The 21,571-nt window shown below is 45.7% G+C and overlaps 2 protein-coding genes and 1 pseudogene across 2 annotated transcripts in view; 2 read left to right on the top strand and 1 right to left on the bottom strand.

Moving 5' to 3' along the window:
* LOC130298178 (oocyte zinc finger protein XlCOF7.1-like) overlaps positions 1-4,833 on the top strand; it is a 78,844-nt gene extending 74,011 nt beyond the window's left edge. The window contains 2 exon segments of the mRNA XM_056551089.1: positions 1,892-3,052; positions 4,700-4,833. Coding sequence (XP_056407064.1) covers positions 1,892-3,052; positions 4,700-4,833 — 1,295 coding nt within the window.
* Positions 4,834-8,941: 4,108 nt separating this feature from the next.
* On the bottom strand, positions 8,942-9,111 carry LOC130298181 (U2 spliceosomal RNA; annotated as a pseudogene).
* A 9,241-nt stretch (positions 9,112-18,352) lies between these two features.
* Positions 18,353-21,571, top strand: part of LOC130298177 (uncharacterized) — a 185,373-nt gene continuing 182,154 nt past the window's right edge. The window contains 2 exon segments of the mRNA XM_056551088.1: positions 18,353-18,947; positions 21,068-21,247. Coding sequence (XP_056407063.1) covers positions 18,870-18,947; positions 21,068-21,247 — 258 coding nt within the window. The 5' untranslated portion in view covers positions 18,353-18,869.

Genomic DNA, 21,571 nt, shown 5'->3' with positions numbered 1-21,571 from the left:
CAGAACCACTCCTTTATTGGGTCTTGCTAATTGCCTATATTTTCCACCTGTTGTCTGTTCCATGTGAAATTGATTGTCAGTGTTCTTCCTGAGTGGACAGTGGGATTTCACACAAGTGTCAGTGACTTGGAGTTACATTGTGTTGTTTACATGTTCCCTTTATTTTTATGTATTCAAATATAGGGGGAGATTTATTAAAACCTGTCCAGAGGAAAAGTTACCCAGTTGCCCATAGCAACCAATCAGATGGCTTCTTTCATTTTTAACCTCTGCAAAATGAAAGCAGCGATCTGATTGGTTGCTATGGGCAACTGGGCAACTTTTCCTCTGCACAGGTTTTAATAAATCTCCCCCATAATGTTTATGATTCCGCATGATGAACATCATAAAGGTAAAAATTACCAAACAACAAAAATGCGGATTTTTGGGCCCATCATATACCGTATATACTCGAGTATAAGCCGTCCCCAATATAAGCCGAGGCCCCTAATTTCACCCCAAAAACCCAGGAAAAGTTATTGACTCGACAATAAATAAGCTTAGGGTGGGAAATACATCATCCCCCCATGTCATCATCCAGACCCCCGTCATCATCGCCCCCGTCATCATCGCCCCCGTCATCATCGCCCCCGTCATCATCGCCCCCGTCATCATCGCCCCCGTCATCATCGCCCCCGTCATCATCGCCCCCGTCATCATCCGCCCCCCCCCCCTTCATCATCTCCGCCTGTCAATCTCTTCTCAGTGGTCTTCAACCTGCGGACCTCCAAATTTTGCAAAACTACAACTCCCAGCATGCCCGGACAGCCATCGGCTGTCAGGGCATGCTGGGAGTTGTAGTTTTGAAACATCTGGAGGTCCGCAGGCTGAAGACCACTGCGGCCTTCATCATCATCATCCAGACCCCCCTTTTGTTTTCTACTCGCCTGCCCTCGGTGACGTCCCTGCGCATGAACGTCCCTGTGCGTCGTCATCAAGGCAACGTCACTAGTCCGGGGCCGGCCCGGAGGAGAGGGCATCCCGGTGAAGATGGACAGTCCGGAACCACTAACAGTCCCCACCAGACGGTCCCTGCAGCACAGATGACGGCCCGGACCAGCTCTCCCTTCTTTCCCACCGAGGGGAGGGGAGTAGAAAACAAAAGGGGGGTCTGGATGATGACAAAGGCCGCAGTGGTCTTTGACCTGCGGACCTCCAGATGTTGCAAAACTACAACTCCCAGCATACCCGGACAGCCGATGGCTGTCCGGGCATGCTGGGAGTTGTAGTTTTGCAACATCTGGAGGTCCGCAGGTTGAAGACCACTGAGAAGGTATTGACAGGCGGAGATGGACGGGCCGCACCATCCCCTCACAGCTAAAGCCAGAAAGTTTTTTTTGTTCACTCGAGTATAAGCCGAGGGGGGCATTATACTCGAGTATATACGGTATCTGAAAAAAAGTTATCAAAAAGTCAGATATATGATGGGTAATGGTCCTGATAAAAACTACAAATCACAGCGCAAAAAAATCCTCCTCATACATCCCCGTATACGGAAAAATAAGAGTTATAGGGGTCAGAATACGGCAATTTTATGAATAACTCATTTTGTAAAAAGTATAATAGTAAAATTTATCGTATTTACCACAGAATAAAGAGAAGATTTTTTTTCCATTTTCCTCACAAATAGTAATATTTTGGTTTTGTCGTAGATTTTAGGACACAATAAAAAAAAGTGTTATTACAAAGTAAGATTTGTCCCTCCAAAAAAAGTTCTCAAGCGGCTCTGTATACGGGAAAATAAGAGTTATGGCTCTAAGGAGAGGAGGAAGAATGACAAATGCAATAGTTTAAAGGTCCTGGGTTGTTAAGGGGTTAATACTGATAATAAAATCTGTGTTATTCTCTGCAGATTCTTGTAGCAGGAGATCAGAGGAGAATCTTATATCTTCAGATTATAAAGCAGATGATGATATCACACAAGATACATATGAAGAACATTCCATTATCCCAGATACACCCTCAGCCCTTCACAGCCAAGATCTGTCATCTCATCCTTATATACAGGTCCTGTCTTCTCAGTCATCACAGGATGTTCAGCAAAATAAAGGTCACAGAAGGGGTGTTGGACATAAACGAGCTCATACAGGAAAGAAACCATATTCATGCTCAGATTGTGGGAAATGTTTTACTAAGAAATCACAACTTGTTCAACATAAAAGAACTCACACAGGGGAGAAGCCATTTTCATGTTCAGAATGTGGAAAATGTTTTACTGTGAAGCCACATCTTGTTAAACATAAAAGAACTCACACAGGGGAGAAACCATTTTCATGTGCAGAATGTGGGAAATGTTTTTCCCAAAAATCAAGTCTTGCTAAACATGAAATAACTCACACAGAGGTGAAGCCATTTTCATGTTCAGAATGTGGAAAATGTTTTACTACGAAATCAAATCTTGTTCAACATCACATAACTCACACAGGGGAGAAGCCATTTTCATGTTCAGAATGTGGAAAATGTTTTACTATGAAATCACATCTTGTTGGACATCACAGAACTCACACAGGGGAGAAGCCATTTTCATGTCCAGAATGCGGGAAATGTTTTACTATGAAATCACATCTTGTTGAACATCACAGAACTCACACAGGGGAGAAGCCATTTTCATGTCCAGAATGCGGGAAATGTTTTACTATGAAATCACATCTTGTTGAACATCACAGAACTCACACAGGGGAGAAGCCATTTTCATGTCCAGAATGTGGGAAATGTTTTACTAGGAAATCAACTCTTGTTAGTCATCAAAGAACTTGCAAAAGCAATAAGCCATTTTTATGTACAGAATGTGGAAAATCTTTTACTGAGGAATCACATCTTGTTGAACATCACAGAACTCACACAGGAGAGAAGCCATTTTTATGTTCAGAATGTGGGAAAAGTTTTACTCAGCAACATCAGCTTGTTAGGCATCACAGAACTCACACAGGGGAGAAGCCATTTTAATGTCCAGAATGTGGGAAATGTTTCGCTATGAAATCAAATCTTGTTAGGCATCAAAGAACTCACAAAGGCAAGAATCCATGGGAATTCCGGTCTGCCTGCTGATATCGCCCCCCCCCCCCCCCCCCCCATGTTGGCGATCGCGGCAAATGGCCGATCAATTCAGATCAGCCATTTGCCGCTATTCCGGGCTGATCGGGTCTCTGATGACCCAATCGCCCGGAAAATAGGGATGATCGGAGCTGTCAGTGACAGCCCCAATCATCCTAAGGGATAGGAGCACGGTTGCAGTGGTGCCACCCCCTCCTATCCCCTGCCATTACTCAGCAATGACTACTGGCCAATGGCAGTTGAAAACAGGGGGTTACCATGGAGATCCCCCACTCTGCCCACCCCTGGATGTCGGGCAGAGCGGGGGGAGAAGATGGCGGCCGGTACCTGGGGACTTTTATGCGGTGGGGACCGCCGATCATCAGTGGCATCAGCGGAGAGCAGCGGCGCAGGTAGGGAGGCGACGGCGTGGAGCATCAAGGAAGGTTGCAGTAAAGCGATATTTACTGCTGACTGCTAGTGGTTGCCAAACTGCAACTCCCAGCATGCCCAGACAGCCAAAGGCAACATCTGTAGAGTCACAGTTTGGAGACCACTATACAGTGGTGCCCAAACGGTATCCCTCCAGATGTTGCAAAACTACAACTCTCAGCATGCCTAGACTGCCCAGGCATGCTGAGAGTTGTAATTCTCTAACATCTGTCCCTTCAGATTTTGCAATTTTCATCAACATTTTGAAAATTGCTGCTCTACTTTGAAGCCCTCTAATGTCTTCAAAAAGTAAAAATAGGTCAATTTTATGAAGCCAACATATAGTAGACATATTGTATTTGTGAATCAATATATAATTTATTTGGAATATCCATTTTCCTTACAAGCAGAGAGCTTCAAAGTTAGAAAAATGCTAAATTTTCATGAAATTTTGTGATTTTTCACCAAGAAAGGATGCAAGTAACAACAAAAAATTTACCGCTATGTTAAAGTAGAATATGTCACGAAAAAACAATCTCGGAATCAGAATAAAAGGTAAAAGCATCTGAGTCATTAATGCATAAAGTTACAGTGGTCAGAATTGCAAAAAAGGGCTCAGTCCTTAAGGTGAAAAAGGGCTCAGTCCTGAAAGGGTTAAAGAAAATAAAAGTCACAGAAGGGGTGTTGGACATCAGAGATTGTGCAAGTGGGGGGGGGGAGACATTTTCATGTTCAGAATGTGAGAAATGTTTTGCTTTAAAATTAAGTCTTATTAGACATCAAAGAACTCACACAGGGGAGAAGCCATTTTCATGTACAGAATGTGGGAAATGTTTTACTCAGTACTTATCAAACATCTAAGAATTCACACAGGATAGAGCCCATTTCAGTGTGCAGAATGTGGTAAATGTTTTCCTTAGAAATCACCACTTATTAGACAAGAATTCACATAGGAGTGAACCCAGTTTAGAGCAATAAATGATGCAGATAAGACATCTATATATTCACCATGTACATAGGATATCTGACATTTATACATATATCATATACTGCATCTCCAAACTTGTTACCAATTGTTAATAAAAGTTTTCTTTTAGAACGTAGTCACCGATCCAGCGATGTCATCACTATAGTTTACATGGTAGGAGAAGAGTGTGGTATATGGTTGTGATATTCACTGCTCCTCATGGAGAAGACCCAACAGGCATAATCCATGGGGAGCTGCTACTGGAGACCCAAACACCTCACAGAGAAGTTCCTCAGGGGCGGAGCTTGAGCTCTTGCAGGAAGGCGGCTTCTGAACTGAGCTTCTTCCTGATCCACTTATAAAGTGACTATAATGCAACTTCCTCAGCTGGAATTCGGCAAAAAAACTAATATCTGGACTGTGGGGAATCAGAGGAACAAACCAACACCTCATCTGTACAATTTAAAGCATTTTTCCCAGATCTAGTTTTGAGGCCTGCAACACAAGCTGAAGCCTGGGACTAAATTTTCAGTTAAATCCTACAATCTGCTCCCACTTACCTTCCTGTGTAGCGAACACCAGGAATCCTCCTCAGCAACACTCCGGAGGCCGGCCTACACTAACTCCAGACTGCTGGGGCAAGAAAACCTCCCCCAAAGGACTGTAATACTAAGTAGTGGTCTCCTCCAGCCCATCCGGGATCTTTGCCTTCATAGCTCGGGGACTCCTCTTCAGAATTAGGACCAATCCTCTTCTTGTCCCCTGTCTGGCTATTTGTGGGGGGCTATTCTGTGCCCCTGAAGTCTGCTCTCCTGCACGTTACACTGTCGCGTTGTTATTAAAGGGGTACTCCGGTGGGGAAAAAAAATTTAGGCTTTTATCTTTGGGGTCATCTGAAGGCAATTGTCTATGCTGTGAAGATACGAGATGGGCAGCACCTGAAACTACGGATACTGGAAGCCTGTGCTAGCATTTCTCCTGCGGTGTATATAGTAGTATATAGCAGTGTATACGGATACTGGAAGCCTGTGCTAGCATTTCTCCTGCGGTGTATATAGTAGTATATAGCAGTGTATACGGATACTGGAAGCCTGTGCTAGCATTTCTCCTGCGGTGTATATAGTAGTATATAGCAGTGTATACGGATACTGGAAGCCTGTGCTGGCATTTCTCCTGCGGTGTATATAGTAGTATATAGCAGTGTATACGGATACTGGAAGCCTGTGCTAGCATTTCTCCTGCGGTGTATATAGTAGTATATAGCAGTGTATACGGATACTGGAAGCCTGTGCTAGCATTTCTCCTGCGGTGTATATAGTAGTATATAGCAGTGTATACGGATACTGGAAGCCTGTGCTAGCATTTCTCCTGCGGTGTATATAGCAGTGTATACGGATACTGGAAGCCTGTGCTAGCATTTCTCCTGCGGTGTATATAGTAGTATATAGCAATGTATACGGATACTGGAAGCCTGTGCTAGCATTTCTCCTACAGTGTATATAGTAGTATATAGCAGTGTATACGGATACTGGAAGCCTGTGCTAGCATTTCTCCTACAGTGTATATAGTAGTATATAGCAGTGTATACGGATACTGGAAGCCTGTGCTAGCATTTCTCCTGCGGTGTATATAGTAGTATATAGCAGTGTATACGGATACTGGAAGCCTGTGCTAGCATTTCTCCTGCGGTGTATATAGCAGTGTATACGGATACTGGAAGCCTGTGCTAGCATTTCTCCTGCGGTGTATATAGTAGTATATAACAGTGTATACGGATACTGGAAGTCTGTGCTAGCATTTCTCCTGCGGTGTATATAGTAGTATATAGCAGTGTATATGGATACTGGAAGCCTGTGCTAGCATTTCTCCTGCGGTGTATATAGTAGTATATAGCAGTGTATACGGATACTGGAAGCCTGTGCTAGCATTTCTCCTGCGGTGTATATAGTAGTATATAGCAGTGTATACGGATACTGGAAGCCTGTGCTAGCATTTCTCCTGCGGTGTATATAGTAATATATAGCAGTGTATATGGATACTGGAAGCCTGTGCTAGCATTTCTCCTGCGGTGTATATAGTAGTATATAGCAGTGTATACGGATACTGGAAGCCTGTGCTAGCATTTCTCCTGCGGTGTATATAGTAGTATATAACAGTGTATACGGATACTGGAAGCCTGTGCTAGCATTTCTCCTGCAGTGTATATAGTAGTATATACGGATACTGGAAGCCTGTGCTAGCATTTCTCCTGCGGTGTATATAGTAGTATATAGCAGTGTATACGGATACTGGAAGCCTGTGCTAGCATTTCTCCTGCGGTGTATATAGTAGTATATAGCAGTGTATACGGATACTGGAAGCCTGTGCTAGCATTTCTCCTGCGGTGTATATAGTAGTATATAGCAGTGTATACGGATACTGGAAGCCTGTGCTAGCATTTCTCCTGCGGTGTATATAGTAATATATAGCAGTGTATATGGATACTGGAAGCCTGTGCTAGCATTTCTCCTGCGGTGTATATAGTAGTATATAGCAGTGTATACGGATACTGGAAGCCTGTGCTAGCATTTCTCCTGCGGTGTATATAGTAGTATATAGCAGTGTATACGGATACTGGAAGCCTGTGCTAGCATTTCTCCTGCAGTGTATATAGTAGTATATACGGATACTGGAAGCCTGTGCTGGCATTTCTCCTGCAGTGTATATAGCAGTATATAGAGAAGAGGGTTGCATTGACAATCCAACACAATGGGCAGCACATTGAACACATTTTATAAGTGGTCAGAAACTTGTAAATAACTCATGAAAGAATAAAGTTACGTTAAATCCAAGCACATCATTGTTTTTCTTGTGAAATTCCCAATAAGTTTGATGTGTCACATGACCCTCTTCCTATTGAAAAAACAAAAGTTGGATTCAAAATGGCCAACTTCAAAATGGCCGCCATGGTCACCACCCATCTTGAAAAGTTCCCCCCCCCCCTCACATATACTAATGTGCCACAAACAGGAAGTTATCACCAACCATTCCCATTTTATTAAGGTGTATCCATAGAAATGGCCCACCCTGTACATGTTTGTTTCACATCACACCCGCACCTGCTCACCACTGAATAACAATGTAAAGTATCTTTTACCATTTGTGTAAATTGATCAAATAAAGTTTTAGTACCTGCTTAGATTTCCTTGTATTTCACTGCTGCGGCTGGTAAGCGGGCGAAGATATCCAATGGTGTTTCATCGAGGCAAATGTTCATGAATCTCCCAAAGTGCAAGAAAAAGTGCAAACGTGTTAGGCTGGGTTCACACTACGTTTTGTCCCATACGGGAGCGCATACGGCAGGAGGGAGCTAAAACCTCGCGCTCCCGTATGTGACCGTATGCGCTCCCGTATGCCATTCACTTCAATGAGCCGACCGGAGTGAAACGTTCAGTCCGGTCGGCTCATTTTTGCGCCGTATGCGCTTTTACAACCGGACCTAAAACCGTGGTCAACCACGGTTTTAGGTCCGGTTGTAAAAGCGCATACGGCGCAAAAATGAGCCGACCGGACCGAACGTTTCACTCCGGTCGGCTCATTGAAGTGAATGACATACGGGAGCGCATACGGTCACATACGGGAGCGCGAGCTTTTAGCTCCCTCCTGCCGTATGCGCTCCCGTATGGGACAAAACGTAGTGTGAACCCACCCTTACACTAAAAAATAGTGCACAAAGAATTGGCCTATCACAAGCCCTTCTCCGATAGGATAGAGGCCCCCCCAACAAACCGTACCCTTCCACTCCGGGACCAAAGGCTCCTGTGAGGTTCCAGGTTCAATGTCCCTTTTCGCCAAAGCTACTAAGAGACCACAAATGCTCCTGGGATCCCCCAGGCGTTAGCCAAGGAATCTGCCCGCAGAGCCCATAATGGTCGGTACCCGGCCCATGCAGGAATACCCAGGGTTTTTGCAGGGAGGTGCGGAACCTGATGGCCACACACACCTCCCCTAGACCGCCAGGAGGGACACCCAGAAGGGCTACCGCACCCTGACAATCTTGTGGACACACAACACGCAAAAGTGACACAGTGACAAAAATAAATAAGTGAATATGTGCAGGTATACTGGGGGAGATTTATCAAAACCCGTCCAGAGGAAAAGTTGCCCAGTTGCCCATAGCAACCAATCAGATCACTTCTTTTATTTTTAACAAGGCCTCTGCAAAATGAAAGAAGCCATCTGATTGGTTGCTATGGGCAACTGTTCCTTTGCACAGGTTTTAATAAATCTCCCCCCACTGCCCGGACATCCTGCCGGATCTATAAAAATGTCCTAACCAGAAGGAAATAAAGAGGTGAGTGCCAAGGGTGCAGGGATTATGGTGTCAGTGCTTCCACTCGGTGAGTTTCGGCACCTCAGGGTCACCACTCCCCGAGTCCCTAAAGTACTTCGGCTCTAGACTCTTCCAACCTCATGACGAGACCCGGAGGAAACAGGTCACATGGGGGCAGCCGTCCAGCTGATTCCTCAGAACCAGCCCCGGAACGCCCTGGTACACCTGCCCCCTCCAGGCAGCATTCATCCTAGATCAATGGCAGAGACTAGAACACTGAGAAGAACAGATACTACACTTGATCTTAGCCAAAAGGCCGAAAAACAATGTTTCATAGGAAATGTTTCAAACGGTGTCCTGGCCGGCGGCGTCTCAACCAAACTCTTCCCGATGGAGTATGCCGTGTCCTAGGCCGCTGCTAGTGATGTCACTACAGTATGCTTGAAGGTCCAAAACAGTTTCCGACGTATTTCGGAAGCTGAGCGGGCTCCTTTGTGGAGGATGGATGTTCTTGGAGTCATCTGTCTTTCAATATCTCCATAGGTACGTGTAAGGCGATGCTCCTGTTCTCTTTCCCTATTTTTGGCACAAAATAGTTTCTATCAGTTATTTAACTGCTTGGAGACGAAGGGCGTATGCATATGTCCTCACGTTCCGTCACTTAAGGATGGAGGGCGTATCCATACGCCCTCGGCATTTCCGATCACTGCCGCTCGCCGGGCGGTGATCGGACCGGGATGACTGCTGATATCTATCAGCAGGCATCCCATGGCAATGCCTAGGGGGGGTCCTGAGATCCCCCCATGTCGGCGATCGCAGCAAATCGCAGGTCAATTCAAACCTGCGATTTGCCGCGATCCGGGCAAATCGGGTCACTGGTGACCCAATCGCCCGGAAAATAAGACTGATCGGAGCTGACAGAGACAGCTCCGACCATCCTAAAGGATAGGCGCGAGGTGGCAGTGTTGCCACCCCCTCCTATCCCCTGCCATTGGTTGGTCAGGCTGACCACCAATGGCAGGAGGGGGGCGGGGTTAGATTTCATTTCCCCCGCTCTGGCCACCGATCGGAAGTTGGTACAGAGCGGGGGAACACAGGCGGAGAGGGGGGAGCATGTTCCGGCTTACCCGGACCTTTGGAGGCGGCATCCACGGAGCAGCGGCTGCAGCAGGAAGAGCGGCGGCTGGAAAGTGCGGCGGAGAAGGCTGCAGTGAAGATCGCGATAAGTGATCTTCACTGTGGCCTTCTAAAAGCTGCAAAACTACAACTCCCAGCATGCCCACACAGCCAAAGGCTGTCTGGGCAGGCTGGGAGTTGTAGTTTTGCAACATCTGAAGTGGCACAGTTTGGAGACCACTATATGGTGGTCTCCAAACTGTAGCCCTCCAGATGTTGCAAAACTACAACTCCCAGCACGGCCAGACAGTCAGGGATGCTGGGCGTGTAGTTCTGCAATATCTGGCCCTTCAGATGTTGCAGAACTACAACTCCCAGCATGCCTGGACAGTCTGGGCATGCTTGGAGTTGTAGTTTTGCAACATCTGGAGGGCTACAGTTTGGAGACCACTACTTAGCGGTTCTTCCCCAGTTGTTGCATAACTACAACTCCTAGCATGCCCGGACTTGTAGTTCTGCAACATCTGAAGGGCCAGATATCGCAGAACTACACACCCAGCATCCCTGACTGTCTGGCCATGCTGGGAATTGTAGTTTTGCAACAGCTGGAGGCTGGTTGGAATCACTGAGCTAGAGTCCGTTTTCTAACTCAGGGGTTCCCCACCAGTGTGCCTACAGCTGTTGTAAAACTACAATTCCCAGCATGTACAGTCTGTCAGTGCATTCTGGGAGTTGTAGTTTTGTAACAGCTGAAGGTTTGGGGTGCCCCCCCCCCCCCCCCCCGGGTTTACAGTGGATTTCCTTCCGCCGCAGCTCAAACTCCCAGCGGAAAACTTACTGTGAACCCCTCCCTGTGTGAATGTACCCTAAAATCACTACACTACACTAACAAATAATAAAAAGTAAAACACTACATATACCCTTACACGTCCCCCGTCCCCCGTCCCCAATAAAAATGAAAAAAAGTCACATACGGCAGTGTTTCCTAAAGGGAGCCTCCAGCTGTTGCAAAACCACAACTCCCAGTATTGCCGGACAGCCATAGACTGTCCTGGCAGGCTGGGAGTCTTGCAACAGCTGGAGGCACCCTGTTTGGGAAACACTGCTGTAGAGTTTTACTGTAGGTAACCGGGTCCACCCCTATTGCTAATTCCTTATTTAGGCCTCAAATGCGCATGGCGCTCTCTCACTTCAGAGCCCTGACGTATTTCAAGGAAACAGTTTAGGGCCAAATATGGGGTATTTCCATACTCGGGAGAAATTGCACTACAAATTTTGGGGCGATTTTTCTCCTTTTACCCCTTATGAAAAGGTAAAGTTGGGGGCTACACCAGCATGTTAGTGTAAAAAAAAATTAAAAAATGTACACTAACATGCTGGTGTTGCCCCATACTTTTCATTTTCATAAGAGGTAAAAGGAGAAAATGACCCCCAAAATTTGTAACACAATTTCTTCTGAGTACGGAAATACCCCATATGTGTACAGGTAAAATGCTCTGCGGACGAACTACATGGCTCAGGAGTGAGAGAGCGCCATGTACATTTGAGGCCTAAATTGGTGATTTGCACAGGGGTGGCTGATCGTTACAGCGGTTCTGACATGAACGCAAAAAAAAAAAAAAACACCCACATGTGACCCCAATTTGGAAACTACACCCCTCACGGAACGTAACAAGGGGTATAGTGAGCCTTAACACCCTTCAGGTCTTTGACAAATTTTCATTAAAGTTGGACATGAAAATGTTAAATTTGTTTTTTTTTCATTTTCACAAGGGGTAATAGGAAAAAAGCCCCCCAAAATTTGGCTTTCCGGGCATGCTGGGAGTCTTAGTTTTGCAACAGCAGGAGACACAAAACTACAAATCCCAGAATGCCCAAACAACCTTTGGCTGTCCAGGCATGCTGAGAGTTGTAGTTTTACAACAGCTGAAGGCACCATGGTTGGAAAACACTGGCGTCTGACGTCAGGTGATGTAACTATGCGCAACTACTATGAAGTGAGCGCAGGAGTTCCTGCGCTAACTTCATAGCCATGCCATAGATGAACGGCGCTGCACGCTGCAGCGCCATACATTTATAGTGCGCAGGGTTTACTCATACCGGGCGGGATAGCGGGGTACGATAGCGGGAGGGAAGGGAAGCATCCTGCGGGCGGCCGTGCATAAGGGTCCTGCGGGCTGGCGGCCGTGCATAAGGGTCCTGCGGGCTGGCGGCCGTGCATAAGGGTCCTGCGGGCTGGCGGCCGTGCATAAGGGTCCTGCGGGCTGGCGGCCGTGCATAAGGGTCCTGCGGGCTGGCGGCCGTGCATAAGGGTCCTGCGGGCTGGCGGCCGTGCATAAGGGTCCTGCGGGCTGGCGGCCGTGCATAAGGGTCCTGCGGGCTGGCGGCCGTGCATAAGGGTCCTGCGGGCTGGCGGCCGTGCATAAGGGTCCTGCGGGCTGGCGGCCGTGCATAAGGGTCCTGCGGGCTGGCGGCCGTGCATAAGGGTCCTGCGGGCTGGCGGCCGTGCATAAGGGTCCTGTGGGCTGGCGGCCGTGCATAAGGGTCCTGCGGGCTGGCGGCCGTGCATAAGGGTCCTGAGGGCTGGCGGCCGTGCATAAGGGTCCTGCGGGCTGGCGCCCGTGCATAAGGGTCCTGCGGGCTGGCGCCTGTGCATAAGGGTCCTGCGGGCTGGCGCCCGTGCATAAGGGTCCTGCGGGCTGGCGCCCGTGCATAAGGGTCCTGCGGGCTGGCGCCCGTGCATAAGGGTCCTGCGGGCTGGCGCCCGTGCATAAGGGTCCTGCGGGCTGGCGCCCGTGCATAAGGGTCCTGCGGGCTGGCGCCCGTGCATAAGGGTCCTGCGGGCTGGCGCCCGTGCATAAGGGTCCTGCGGGCTGGCGGCCGTGCATAAGGGTCCTGCGGGCTGGCGCCCGTGCATAAGGATCCTGCGGGCTGGCGCCCGTGCATAAGGGTCCTGCGGGCTGGCGGCCGTGCATAAGGGTCCTGCGGGCAGGCGGGCGGCCGTGCATAACGGAAGGAGAAGCAGGACTTCCTGTTGGCGCCGTACGTGCCCTGCCCCTCCTCCTCCACTCACTCAATGCGGCGGAAAGGCAGGGGTGGGATAGTCGCTCAGGTCCCACCCCAGGTCATGTCGACTCCGCTGCTGCCTGACGGACAGGTCTTGTAGCAGCGTCTGTCATACTGATTAATTAACATGATGACGGTGCCGGCCATCATGTGATTATAGCAAAGGAGCCCCCCCTGGCGACCGTTGCAACCTCTATAGCTACGCCACTGCCCCGAAGAGAAGGAGCGCCATTGGGCATTTTGAGGGAATTAGGCGGGAATTGAAGGCTATGTGTGTTTACAAAGCCCCATGGTGCCAGAACAGTGGACCCCCTTCACATGTGACCCCATTTTGGAAACTACACCCCTCACGGAATGTAACAAGGGGTACAGTGAGCATTTACGCCCCACAGGTGTCTGACAGATTTTATGAACAGTTGTCCGTAAAAATTAAAAATGTTATTTTTTTGTTTGCACAGCCCACTGTTCCAAAGATCTGTCAAATGCCAGTGGGGTGTAAATGCTCACTGCACCCCTTATTAAGTTATGTGAGGGGTGTAGCTTCCAAAATGGGGTCACCTGTGGGAGGGTCTGACTGTCAATGGCTCAACTAAGAAGCACAGGACTTCATTTTATTTCATTTTATTAGAAACACATATACAGCTCTACTGTGTACACATACAGCTCAGCTACATGCACATTACACATATACAGCTCTACTGTGTACACATACAGCTCAGCTACATGCACATTACACACATACAGCTCTACTGTGTACACATACAGCTCAGCTACATGTACATTACACATATACAGCACTACTGTGTACACATACAGCTCAGCTACATGTACATTACACATATACAGCTCTACTGTGTACACATACAGCTAAGCTACATGTACATTACACATATACAGCTCTACTGTGTACACATACAGCTCAGCTACATGTACATTACACATATACAGCTCTACTGTGTACACATACAGCTCAGCTACATGCACATTACACATATACAGCACTACTGTGTACACATACAGCTCAGCTACATGTACATTACACATATACAGCTCTACTGTACACATACAGCTCAGCTACATGCACATTACACATATACAGCACTACTGTGTACACATACAGCTCAGCTACATGCACATTACACATATACAGCACTACTGTGTACACATACAGCTCAGCTACATGCACATTACACATATACAGCTCTACTGTGTACACATACAGCTCAGCTACATGTACATTACACATATACAGCACTACTGTGTACACATACAGCTCAGCTACATGTACATTACACATATACAGCTCTACTGTGTACACATACAGCTCAGCTACATGTACATAACATTACACATATACAGCTCTACTGTGTACACATACAGCTCAGCTACATGCACATTACACATATACAGCTCTACTGTGTACACATACAGCTCAGCTACATGCACATTACACATATACAGCTCTACTGTGTACACATACAGCTCAGCTACATGCACATTACACATATACAGCTCTACTGTGTACACATACAGCTCAGCTACATGTACATTACACATATACAGCTCTACTGTGTACACATACAGCTCAGCTACATGCACATTACACATATAAAGCTCTACTGTGTACACATACAGCTCAGCTACATGTACATTACACATATACAGCACTACTGTGTACACATACAGCTCAGCCACATGCACATTACACATATACAGCTCTACTGTGTACACATACAGCTCAGCCACATGTACATTACCCATATACAGTTCTACTGTGTACACATACAGCTCAGCTACATGTACATTACACATATACAGATCTACTGTGTACACATACAGCTCAGCTACATGCACATTACACATATACAGCTCTACTGTGTACACATACAGCTCAGCTACATGCACATTACACATATACAGCTCTACTGTGTACACATACAGCTCAGCTACATGCACATTACACATATACAGCTCTACTGTGTACACATACAGCTCAGCTACATGTACATTACACATATACAGCTCTACTGTGTACACATACAGCTCAGCTACATGCACATTACACATATACAGCTCTACTGTGTACACATACAGCTCAGCTACATGTACATTACACATATACAGCACTACTGTGTACACATACAGCTCAGCTACATGCACATTACACATATACAGCTCTACTGTGTACACATACAGCTCAGCTACATGCACATTACACATATACAGCTCTACTGTGTACACATACAGCTCAGCTACATGTACATTACACATATACAGCTCTACTGTGTACACATACAGCTCAGCTACATGTACATTACACATATACAGCTCTACTGTGTACACATACAGCTCAGCTACATGCACATTACACATATACAGCTCTACTGTGTACACATACAGCTCAGCTACATGTACATTACACATATTCTGCTCTACTGTGTACACATACAGCTCAGCTACATGCACATTACACATATACAGCTCTACTGTGTACACATACAGCTCAGCTACATGCACATTACACATATACAGCTCTACTGTGTACACATACAGCTCAGCTACATGTACATTACACATATACAGCTCTACTGTGTGCACATACAGCTCAGCTACATGTACATTACACATATACTGCTCTACTGTGTACACATACAGCTCAGCTACATGCACATTACACATATACAGCTCTACTGTGTACACATACAGCTCAGCTACATGCACATTACACATATACAGCTCTACTGTGTACACATACAGCTCAGCTACATGCACATTACACATATACAGCTCTACTGTGTACACATACAGCTCAGCTACATGCACATTACACATATACAGCTCTACTGTGTACACATACAGCTCAGCTACATGCACATTACACATATACAGCTCTACTGTGTACACATACAGCTCAGCTACATGTACATTACACATATACAGCACTACTGTGTACACATACAGCTCAGCTACATGTACATTACACATATACAGCTCTACTGTGTACACATACAGCTCAGCTACATAGACATTACACATATACAGCACTACTGTGTACACATACAGCTCAGCTACATGCACATTACACATATACAGCTCTACTGTGTACACATACAGCTCAGCTACATGCACATTACACATATACAGCTCTACTGTGTACACATACAGCTCAGCTACATGTACATTACACACATACAGCTCAGCTACATGTACATTACACACATACAGCTCTACTGTGTACACATACAGCTCAGCTACATGCACATTACACACATACAGCTCTACTGTATACACATACAGCTCAGCTACATGTACATTACACATATACAGCTCTACTGTGTACACATACAGCTCAGCTACATGCACATTACACACATACAGCTCTACTGTGTACACATACAGCTCAGCTACATGTACATTACACATATACAGCTCTACTGTGTACACATACAGCTCAGCTACATGTACATTACATATATACAGCTCTACTGTGTACACATACAGCTCAGCTACATGCACATTACACATATACAGCTCTACTGTGTACACATACAGCTCACCTACATGCACATTACACATATACAGCTCTACTGTGTACACATACAGCTCAGCTACATGTACATGCACATTACACATATACAGCTCTACTGTGGACACATACAGCTCAGCTACATGTACATTACACACATACAGCTCTACTGTGTACACATACAGCTCAGCTACATGTACATTACACACATACAGCTCTACTGTGTACACATACAGCTCAGCTACATGTACATTACACATATACAGCTCTACAGTGTACACATACAGCTCAGCTACATGTACATTACACATATACAGCTCTACTGTGTACACATACAGCTCAGCTACATGTACATTACACATATACAGCTCTACTGTGTACACATACAGCTCAGCCACATGTACATTACACATATACAGCTCTACTGTGTACACATACAGCTCAGCTACATGTACATTACACATATACAGCTCTACTGTGTACACATACAGCTCAGCCACATGTACATTACACATATACAGCTCTACTGTGTACACATACAGCTCAGTTACATGCACATTACACATATACAGCTCTACTGTGTACACATACAGCTCAGCTACATGCACATTACACACAGCTCTACTGTGTACACATACAGCTCAGCTACATGTACATTACACATATACAGCTCTACTGTGTACACATACAGCTCAGCTACATGTACATTACACATATACAGCTCTACTGTGTACACATACAGCTCAGCTACATGTACATTACACATATACAGCTCTACTGTGTACACATACAGCTCAGCTACATGTACATTACACATATACAGATCTACTGTACACATACAGCTCAGCTACATGTACATTACACATATACAGCTCTACTGTGTACACATACAGCTCAGCTACATGTACATGCACATTACACATATACAGCTCTACTGTGGACACATACAGCTCAGCTACATGTACATTACACACATACAGCTCTACTGTGTACACATACAGCTCAGCTACATGTACATTACACACATACAGCTCTACTGTGTACACATACAGCTCAGCTACATGTACATTACACATATACAGCTCTACAGTGTACACATACAGCTCAGCTACATGTACATTACACATATACAGCTCTACTGTGTACACATACAGCTCAGCTACATGTACATTACACATATACAGCTCTACTGTGTACACATACAGCTCAGCCACATGTACATTACACATATACAGCTCTACTGTGTACACATACAGCTCAGCTACATGTACATTACACATATACAGCTCTACTGTGTACACATACAGCTCAGCCACATGTACATTACACATATACAGCTCTACTGTGTACACATACAGCTCAGCTACATGCACATTACACATATACAGCTCTACTGTGTACACATACAGCTCAGCTACATGCACATTACACATATACAGCTCTACTGTGTACACATACAGCTCAGTTACATGCACATTACACATATACAGCTCTACTGTGTACACATACAGCTCAGCTACATGCACATTACACACAGCTCTACTGTGTACACATACAGCTCAGCTACATGCACATTACACATATACAGCTCTACTGTGTACACATACAGCTCAGCTACATGTACATTACACATATACAGCTCTACTGTGTACACATACAGCTCAGCTACATGTACATTACACATATACAGCTCTACTGTGTACACATACAGCTCAGCTACATGTACATTACACATATACAGATCTACTGTACACATACAGCTCAGCTACATGTACATTACACATATACAGCTCTACTGTGTACACATACAGCTCAGCTACATGCACATTACACACAGCTCTGCTGCAGACATATATAACACACACATACACAGCTCTGCACCACGCACATCACACACACACAGCTCTGCTGCATACACATAACTTCAGCTCATCCAGCAGCGATCACAACCAGCACAGCAGAGTCCTGCATACACTGAGCAGAGGAGCCTAGAGCAGCAGCCCCTGATCATGTGACTCCTCCTCCTCCTCCATGTGACTGATCACATGACGGTGACATCATCGCAGGTCCTGTAAGCACACGGCTCCTGTACAGTCTGCAGGTGGAGGTATATACGGGTGTGGTGACATCAGGAGCGCTGGGGGAGGGGACATTACTATTAACCCCTTCAGGTCCACAAGGTTTTATGACTTAATGAAGAAGATCACAAGATCCAGAACTTTCTGTGTATTTGTCTCTTTCTTTCTTTCACTGTTGTTGTTTCTATTAGCAGCCGCCATTTCTCATCGTCTCCTCTTCTTCCCTTCAGGTTTCTCCAATCCAGGATCCTCTGCTGATATCTTCTATATAAGAGAATTCTCCTGGATGACCCATCAACCATGGAGAGAGACAGGAACAAGATGGCCGACAGGATCATAAACCTCACCCTACAGATACTCTTTCGGCTTACTGGAGAGGTGAGGGATTCTGGGAGTGATGTCACATGACCTCATTCTTATCTATGTAATAACAGATGGATATGACTGGAGAGGTGAGGGATTCTGGGAGTGATGTCACATGACCTCATTCTTATCTATGTAATAACAGATGGATATGACTGGAGAGGTGAGGGATTCTGGGAGTGATGTCACATGACCTCATTCTTATCTATGTAATAACAGATGGATATGACTGGAGAGGTGAGGGATTCTGGGAGTGATGTCACATGACCTCATTCTTATCTATGTAATAACAGATGGATATGACTGGAGTGGTGAGGGATTCTGGGAGTGATGTCACATGACCTCATTCTTATCTATGTAATAACAGATGGATATGACTGGAGAGGTGAGGGATTCTGGGAGTGATGTCACATGACCTCATTCTTATCTATGTAATAACAGATGGATATGACTGGAGAGGTGAGGGATTCTGGGAGTGATGTCACATGACCTCATTCTTATCTATGTAATAACAGATGGATATGACTGGAGAGGTGAGGGATTCTGGGAGTGATGTCACATGACCTCATTTTTATCTATGTAATAACAGATGGATATGACTGGATAGGTGAGGGATTCTGGGAGTGATGTCACATGACCTCATTCTTATCTATATAATAACAGATGGATATGACTGCAGAGGTGAGGGATTCTGGGAGTGATGTCACATGACCTCATTCTTATCTATGTAATAACAGATGGATCTGACTGGAGAGGTGAGGGATTCTGGGAGTGATGTCACATGACCTCATTCTTATCTATATAATAACAGATGGATATGACTGGAGAGGTGAGGGATTCTGGGAGTGATGTCACATGACCTCATTCTTATCTATATAATAACAGATGGATATGACTGCAGAGGTGAGGGATTCTGGGAGTGATGTCACATGACCTCATTCTTATCTATGTAATAACAGATGGATATGACTGGAGAGGTGAGGGATTCTGGGAGTGATGTCACATGACCTCATTCTTATCTATATAATAACAGATGGATATGACTGCAGAGGTGAGGGATTCTGGGAGTGATGTCACATGACCTCATTCTTATCTATGTAATAACAGATGGATATGAATGGAGAGGTGAGGGATTCTGGGAGTGATGTCACATGACCTCATTCTTATTTATGTAATAACATGGATATGACTGGAGAGGTGAGGGATTCTGGGAGTGATGTCACATGACCTCATTCTTATCTATGTAATAACAGATGGATATGACTGGAGAGTTGAGGGATTCTGGGAGTGATGTCACATGACCTCATTCTTATCTATGTAATAACAGATGATATGACTGGAGAGGTGAGGGATTCTGGGAGTGATGTCACATGACCTCATTCTTATCTATGTAATAACAGATGGATATGACTGCAGAGGTGAGGGATTCTGGGAGTGATGTCACATGACCTCATTCTTATCTATATAATAACAGATGGATATGACTGCAGAGGTGAGGGATTCTGGGAGTGATGTCACATGACCTCATTCTTATCTATGTAATAACAGATGGATATGACTGGAGAGGTGAGGGATTCTGGGAGTGATGTCACATGACCTCATTCTTATCTATGTAATAACAGATGGATATGAATGGAGAGGTGAGGGATTCTGGGAGTGATGTCACATGACCTCATTCTTATTTATGTAATAACATGGATATGACTGGAGAGGTGAGGGATTCTGGGAGTGATGTCACATGACCTCATTCTTATCTATGTAATAACAGATGGATATGACTGGAGAGTTGAGGGATTCTGGGAGTGATGTCACATGACCTCATTCTTATCTATGTAATAACAGATGATATGACTGGAGAGGTGAGGGATTCTGGGAGTGATGTCACATGACCTCATTCTTATCTATGTAATAACAGATGGATATGACTGGAGAGGTGAGGGATTCTGGAAGTGATGTCACATGACCTCATTCTTATCTATGTAATAACAGATGGATATGACTGGAGAGGTGAGGGATTCTGGGAGTGATGTCACATGACCTCATTCTTATCTATGTAATAACAGATGGATATGACTGGAGAGGTGAGGGATTCTGGGAATGTATGTAGTGATATTAATGTGTCTCTCCATACACAGGATTACACAGTAGTGAAGAAGTCCTCTAGTGGGCGCTGTCGGGCCCCTGTGTGTGAAGGATGGGGAAGAACCCTGAACCCAATCCCGGGGCCCCCACCTCACTCCCTGATACATGAGGAAATGGATGAACAGAAGATCCTAGAACTCATCAACAAGATGATGGAGCTGCTGACTGGAGAGGTGACCCTGCTGGGACATTATACAGTAATGGAGGGGTCTGATGATGACTGGAGAGGTGACCCTGCTGGACATTATATAGTAATGGAGGGGTCTGGTGATGACTGGAGAGGTGACACTGCTGGGACATTATACAGTAATGGAGGGGTCTGGTGATGACTGGAGAGGTGACCCTGCTGGGACATTATACAGTAATGGAGGGGTCTGGTGATGACTGGAGAGGTGACACTGCTGGGACATTATACAGTAATGGAGGGGTCTGGTGATGACTGGAGAGGTGACACTGCTGGGACATTATACAGTAATGGAGGGGTCTGGTGATGACTG

Source organism: Hyla sarda (assembly GCF_029499605.1).
Source record: "Hyla sarda isolate aHylSar1 chromosome 1 unlocalized genomic scaffold, aHylSar1.hap1 SUPER_1_unloc_3, whole genome shotgun sequence".
Classification (NCBI taxonomy): Eukaryota; Metazoa; Chordata; class Amphibia; order Anura; family Hylidae; genus Hyla; species Hyla sarda.
This window is presented reverse-complemented; position numbering and strand designations above follow the sequence as displayed.